The sequence below is a fragment of the Nothoprocta perdicaria genome, unplaced genomic scaffold, assembly GCF_003342845.1.
Source record: "Nothoprocta perdicaria isolate Ctin4 unplaced genomic scaffold, notPer1 scaffold_108, whole genome shotgun sequence".
NCBI classification, from domain to species: domain Eukaryota; kingdom Metazoa; phylum Chordata; class Aves; order Tinamiformes; family Tinamidae; genus Nothoprocta; species Nothoprocta perdicaria.
Window position 1 is genome coordinate 479,555 of NW_020454183.1, and position 7,477 is coordinate 487,031.

General features: G+C 37.9%; 1 protein-coding gene and 1 long non-coding RNA gene across 2 annotated transcripts; one reads left to right on the plus strand and one right to left on the minus strand.

Moving 5' to 3' along the window:
- Positions 1-1,741: 1,741 nt before the first annotated feature.
- Positions 1,742-2,155, minus strand: LOC112953870. The gene is made up of 2 exons (XR_003250629.1): positions 1,984-2,155; positions 1,742-1,853 (listed from the first exon to the last, which is right to left on the minus strand). It is a non-coding gene; the product is annotated as an uncharacterized LOC112953870 (long non-coding RNA).
- Positions 2,156-2,268: 113 nt separating this feature from the next.
- LOC112953562 (alpha-1-antitrypsin-like) lies at positions 2,269-6,741 on the plus strand. The gene is made up of 5 exons (XM_026046645.1): positions 2,269-2,335; positions 3,058-3,741; positions 4,248-4,518; positions 4,966-5,113; positions 5,977-6,741. Exons 2-5 carry the CDS (start codon positions 3,075-3,077, stop codon positions 6,175-6,177), a joined length of 1,287 nt encoding a protein of 428 aa, XP_025902430.1. The 5' UTR covers positions 2,269-2,335; positions 3,058-3,074; the 3' UTR covers positions 6,178-6,741.
- Positions 6,742-7,477: the final 736 nt, after the last annotated feature.

The window sequence follows — 7,477 nt, forward strand, 5'->3', positions numbered from 1 at the left end:
CAGCAGACCCAAGCTTCTGCTAATGCTCTTCCAAGTAGATGGTGAAATTCTACACAAAAGCACTGAGAAAAAAATACACTCATCGTTATTAATTGTTTACAATGTACTCCTTTTGAAGTTTTTATCTGACAGGAACAACTGCAAGATGGCATTCTTCTGCAGGTGGTTTATGACACAGTTTGAGCTAAAGTTTCCTGAAGTTTTGTATTTTTACACTGAGTTATCTGGATTTGTATACGAAGAATGAAATTCTTGGAGGCAGTGGAAACAAAACCTGCAGGAAGGAATAAGCACACCTGGGCTCCCTGTTGGAGAAATTTCTATTAAACTGGAGACTAGACTCAATGGAAATAAGAAGCAGCTTTTAGACTAGAAGAACTTGCTGTGAAAAGGACCAATTAGTGCCATTCTAGGAAACTGTATAAAGGATTGTCAGTATTAATAACTCAAAGTTTGAAATCTCTGAAAAAAGGAAGTGTGCTGTGTTTTCCAAGTCATTGAAATTTCTAACTAGTAGGGAAAAAACTCTCTCCCTCCAACATCTTGACAAGAAAGGAATACTTACATAAGATGAAATAAAATGTGTCACCGTAATAAATAAGATATCCTTAAAGCAGAAGACAACAAGGATTGGATCTCCTGGAAGTTAAGGAGGGACTATGTACATTATCTTTGATATATCTTTTTTTTTTTGGCATAGTGGAACCAGGAAAATTAAGTCCTCCCTCTAGCTGCATTAATTACTTGCTGGACATTGTGATTTCTTTGAATTGTTATTCCATGATGCAGACAATAGCCACAATGATGCATTAACATTTTAACCTATGTTAATATCAACACAAATGATGATATGTGCTAATCTGTTCCAGCCTCTCCCCAATGAGATAGCTTACTCAGTTCACCTTTAGTCTCTTCTGCTATGTATTTTACAGTTCAGATAAGGATTTTTTTCTCTGTCTAGGTTCCTTCCTGGATTCCTCCTCATGAGTTAAAGACATGAGTTCTTACTCAAATTCATTACCTGGAAATTCAGTTCTGACAGCTTCTTGTAGCATCATGGCTTAGGTGGTTATAGTTCTCCACAGTATGTTCTATGTGTATTACTATATATATATTCCTACCCATCAAGTGCTTTTTAAAACTTGTCTATATTGCAGGATGAAATTGTCAGTTTGTTGGCCTGGAATATTTAGTATTAATTTCCTCACTTTACACCTCCAGATATCCCATGTCTTTCGCAGAATAGCTCTAGTTGAAGTGAACTTTTTGCAAAGTTCCTTTTCCTTCCACACTTTTCTTCTCCTTGGGCTTCCCTACCCTTCACCTCTCTCCCTCAGCAAAAAACCAAACGTGTGGGAAGACTTCATCAACTCCCATAATAGCAAGTCACAAGTTCTGATGGCCAACCGAAATGAATCAACAGCTATATTGGATTGAAATTGCCTCTTAGGGTTCTACTGCCACGTTTTCAGTTGCTGTTATTCACTAAAGAAGCCTGGAAATTATTCACCAATGAAACACAATCTACTGTCCCTGAATAAAGAAAAACCCCACACCTTAAACATGATGTGAAAGGTCACAATTGTGAAATTTGGTATGGCAAGGTGGCTTTATAGATCAGGAGATGGCTTGCCATGTTTAAAACCCTGACTGAGAGGTTATGACTTTGGTAGTGTCTCTAACCTGTGTATCTGGAGCAGCAACAGTGGAAGGCTGGGCAGGGATGCTGCACTCCCTTACAGGTGAGTTCGAGGCTGTGTCCAGAAGCTTTGGATCCTGGAGTTGCACCTGGCAGCAGGTAGTCTTCACTTGGATTCACAGTGTTAGCTCTGGTCACACAGGATGCAGCTCTCCTGGCAGACAAGAACAGCAGGTGTTAATGTGAATAGAAGGTCTGTTGCACTGCTGTTGATTCAGCCCTCGAGCTGCTATTCCCCTGGCTTTGTGAAGGTGGGAAAAATACAGGTATTAGTCAGTCAATACCAATAATGTAGCTTTCAGCCCTGTCCCAGGAGGACACACTGAGAAGCAATGCTGCTTCAAGATGCAAATCCTCTAGTTCCACCTGAGTCCCAGTCACATCCTCTGGCATGTAGGAAAGTGTAAACATGGAAACTCCAAAAAACAGTCTTAGTTCTTCCCCACCATCCAGCAGTTTGCTTGGGCTGGACAAATTGTCCAGAAAATCTAGTGTCATTATTGTTTACTGTTCAACCTTTATCCAAACTCATTAATGATTAATGGGCACATGCTGCTTAATCCTGTTTAATGGTCCTGAGCAGAACAAGGAGCAGTCAACATCAGATGGACACTGCAGGCTACTTCTTGTTGCACTGTGAGTATCCTTCCCATTTTCTCTTGGATCATTTACGAGTTACATTTTGGGGAGTGATGTTATTGTCTGGGAAGAGTGCCTTTCAACATGCAAACAAAGTGAGGTATCTATTATGCAAAAAATCAGTGAATGCCCAGAACTGGCAAAAACTGGCTGCTAGTAAAGAATATATTTTGCATAGCTAAATAAAAATTATTTTGGAAACAAAGAGAACTGTACAGAGTTTGTTCCCACTGTGGCCAAATATTTTATTTTTGAGAAAATTGTACAAGTAAGTATTTGGTAATTTTGGTCCTAGACAACAAGATCTGTGTTTATATCACATTTTTGTTTAACAAATTTAACTCTCTAATCATTTGATCAAGTGGTGAAGGCTTACAGGACTGCAGTAGCTATCACATAGTGCCAAGTACAAGAACAATGTCCATCAGTTTCCCAACTTTTGCTGGGGAAAGGTCATAAGCTCCTAGTTATTTGAAAACTTAAAAAAAAAATCAGTCTAATGATATTTTTATATGCTAATGTGATCAAAATGAATTCTTTTGAGAGCAGCTATTATATAAATAATTTGTCATGAGACACTTTTACTGGCATCAGGAACATGAAATATAAAAGTGAAGTTTTTTGAGAACAGCATGTGTTCCGTGAATGTCATTTTACTTGGCTGGAGTACACATGGATGAAGAAATTAATTTCCATGCTATGTTCTCTGTGTCTTCCAGAAAGGATTTAACAGAAAATGAAGCATACTTTATGGTTTTTGCTGGCTGGACTGTGTACTGTTGCCCATTGTTATCGGCACCCATATCACCACGACAAGCAGGATGATCCAAAAAGGACATATTACCCAGGACATAGTTTTTGTAGTGAAGGAGTTTATCCAGAGAAAAATAAGACCCTTCTCAATCTAGCTCCCAGCAATGCTGATTTTGCATTTGCATTTTACAAATTGGTCACATCTGAGGCAAATAATCAAAATATTTTCTTTTCACCCATAAGTATCTCTACTTCCTTTGCAATGCTGGCACTTGGTGCCAAAGCAGCAACTCTGAGGCAGGTTCTGGAAGGACTTGCCTTTAACTTGAAAAAGACTGAAGAGCAGGAAATACATGAAGGTTTTTGTCAACTCCTCCACATGCTGAACTGTTCAGAGAGTGATCTCCAGCTGAGCCTGGGTAGTGCCCTTTTTATAGAAGAGATGCAAAAACCACTGCAGAAGTTCTTGAATGATGTCACACGCTTCTATGAATCCAAAGTCTTTTCTATTGACTTTAATAACTCTTCTGGTGCTGTGAATCAGATCAACAATTATATTAAGGAAAAAACAAATGGGAAAATTGTTAAGTTAGTGGAAGATCTTGATCCTCTCACTGCAATGGTTCTTGTTAACTATGTCTTCTTCAAAGGTAAGAAATGGAGTGTTAAGGTTGTAACTTAGATGCTCTCTGCTTGCAGGGAGTGCTCACAGGCAGGGAAAACCTAAGGGAAAAAAATTGCAGTTTGTATATTTCAAACAGAGCAAACTAAGTTCAGAATTTGCAAAATATTACTGTAAAAGATTCCCATCTCTATGTGCCAACATCAATGTCTATGTCTTCCCCTGTCCGAGAGAGACTGCTACTTCTAGTATTACCAAGAGAGACTTTTACAAATATCTTTGTTACAAATAGTTTTTTTAACATGATGATAGGCTCATGCTCAAGAAAAATATGATATTTTTGGATTTATCTCTTTGTGGAGGTCTCTAAGGACATGATCAAAAGAGCTACAATGCCAATAACAGCTGAGGATGGCATAACTTGAAGAGAAGTATTTGTTCTAACAAAGGGAAGGCTGTGGAACTAGACCTATCTTATTCACAATGACAATTACTCTTGGTATTTTAATAAAATGGATTTCTTTTTGTCATCAGCCCACTGGGAAAAACCCTTCAGTACTTTAAATACAGAACAAGAGAATTTTTATGTGGATAAGAATACATCTGTGAAAGTTGACATGATGTATCGGAAGGGTTACTACAGGAATTACTATGATGAAGAGCTGTCCTGTTGGTTAGTAGAGATACCTTACAATGGAAATGCTGCAGCATTATTTGTCTTGCCCAGCGAAGGGAAGATGAAAAAGGTGGAAGATGCTCTCTCAAAAAGAACTGTGTCTCGATGGGAAAAAATCCTCCGCAACAGGTAAGAGATTTTGGGAAGTGAGAGCTGGCTGTGTTATGAGCATGTGTCTCCTCAAGGTGAAACACATGAGGCAGGCAGAAGCCTATTCATTTACAGGTCTCTTTCCGTCCAGGCCTCTCTTTTTCTCATCCAGAAAATGTGATCTGTATTGAATTAAGTCCTTGGATCAGCCACCAGTCTCTTAGCACCAACCTGAAGTTAGTTTACCCTTTTCTCATATGGGCATTGTGAAACTAGAAGCGAGTAGCTATTTTTGAAGCATTGAGTATAAAGGTGGTTAAAGGTATTTACTGGAGATAACTGTACTGGTTAGACTTGCTGTTCAAACCCTGAGAGCAGACTCTTAGCGTTTAGGATGATAAATGAGAAGTGTCACTAGGTTGCAGTCAGTCAAGAGCATTACCTGGATGACAATTTCTCTGTATTTGTGTTATTTCTTTGTTACAGAAAAATACATCTGCACATTCCTAGATTTTCTATTTCTGGTACCTATGATGTGAAAAAGATAGTCAAACAAGTGGGTATGATTGATCTATTCACTCAAGAAGCTGATCTATCTGGAATTACTGGGAAGCCTGAACTGATGGTTTCAAAAGTAAGTCAGTACATGCAACACAGAGCTCACAGGATTTGTGTGATATATATATTTATATATGTATTTGTGTGATCTGGGAATATAACACTGATACCACATAAAAGTTTATCCAAGTCTCTCCAAAACAATATTCAAACATCCACAGCTCTCAGTCTGAAGGCTGAGCAACTCCTATTTTCCCTAAAGCTGAACCCAAGTGTACTTACCCACCACCACCCTTACAAGGGGTTACACACGCACACATGGTTTGAGGACAAGCAAGAAGACAAACATGTAATTAAATGTTCTTTTGACTACTAAACAAATTATCTGAAGGTAGCACATTAGCTTTGGTAAAATATCCTCTAATTCATCCTACTGAGGATAAAAGGATGTTATTCCTGACCTTCTAATGCCCTCAAAAAGTTTTGGGTTTTTTTTTACTTAGATGATAGGGTTGACCCATGATAATACACAAAGTTGCCAAAGGCAAAACTAAGTCTGGACTAAATGACCAGGTTTGTTTACTTCCAGAGTTTCTTTCTATCAATCATCCTGAATGTTCCTTGGCCGTGCGCTGTGAAGAGGGTTGCTCTACTGGTTGGTAGAGGTGACATGACAGCATGAGCGTGCCGTGGTGCGAAGAAGAGCAGCAGGCAATGGCCTTCCTGAGGCTCATGTTGCCACCTCCCACCAGGCACGCTGGTGAGACACGAGCTAAGAGGGGGCCAGTTTGCCCCCCTACCATTGCAGCCTCCAAGAGAGCACTTCCAGATCCTTATTGGTTTCCACAGGACTCAAGCTGAAGGAGAAGCAGCTACTTGTTTCTTGCCAGGATGTGAGATGGAGGCTATATCTCACTTTTTTTTTTTGTCTTTTTGCAGGTGATCCACAAAGCCATGTTAAATGTTCATGAGAATGGCACTGAAGCAACAGCAGTCACCGTGATGGAAATTGTGTGGAGATCTGGTGAAATTCCTGCTCCACGTCGAGTCAAATTCAACAGGCCCTTTCTCTTGATGATTCTGGATAAATCCACCCGCACCATACTCTTTATGGGGAAAATCATAAACCCTCTGAACTGATGGGCCAGAGGACATGCATATTAACAGTGCATATTAACAGTACTGACTCAGTTCCTGCAATCCAGCAAAACATTGACACCTACACAGCACTACTTACTAATGCATTTCTTTCAACTATTACCACTACATATATTTCTAACCCTTAAAGACACAAATACTCTTTTTCCTTGCCCCAAAGTTGCTGCTGTTTCCTCCCTGTCTACAGTTGTGAATATCTTGTAATGTTAAGAAAAACATGTAATTTATCTTGTTTTGTAAAAACCCTTTCTGCCACATTCCAGTGGGATATTTGAGGTGATTGAAGGTTCTGGGATGGTCTGCTGGATGCAAGATATTCACTGCATACAGGAATAGCAGGGAAAGGATATTAATCTGCTGACTTCTGACAACTCATCTGAAATGCGGATTCCCTTAATACTGGAGTGTATTCCCAACCTTTTCTTGTTTTTTCTTGTCAAGTGTAGTGTGAAAGTTCATTACTTGGGACTTTATAGAACACCCTAAGAATTCTTATCAGTACAGCTCTTCTAGCTTGCCTCTCTCTGTCCGAAGTTGTGGTTTTTTTTCCCTTGAAAAAGCTGTTTGTTTGTTTGTTTAAAAAAAAAAAAAAAAAAAAAAAAAAAAGGAAGCGAAAAGACTTTGGTTTGGTTTTGTTTTATTTGGCTAATATAGCTGTGTCAAAGCCAGGAGATTATACCAAGCTAAAAGTATGGTGAAGAAGTCTTTGTGATAGCACCACTTTATATGAATGGAAGGAAATAAAAACCATAAATATGCAATTTATTTTACTCTCTTTTCTTTATTCTGTAAATGAACATGCTGTACATAGCTTCATAAAAATATAGAAAGCCAATGAAAGCACTTTAATTAGATTGACTAAATCATTTTACAATAGAATAACTAGAATTTGTAAAAATTCACAAAATATAAATGGCAGTATTTTTAATTTTACGGTCTTAAAATGTTTGTGAAAAAAATATAATTTAATTTATCAAAGAAAATTAAGAACCTAACCAATGAAGATAATTATATTTTAGAAATAATCATTTTAATTATATTTTATTATATTACATTACATTATATTTATCATATAATTATATTTAATTTTATATAATTGCATATATTATATGTAATTATATTATGCTAGTAATATTACTGACTGTAGCTGTACGTATCCTAATATGGAATATATCTGCCAGCTCAATAGCACTAGACATTCCTTCTCAGCACTCTCTTTAAGGATATAAGCAACGACAAAACTTTCTTATTGATAACTGTATTGGGTCTGTTTAATGTTTAG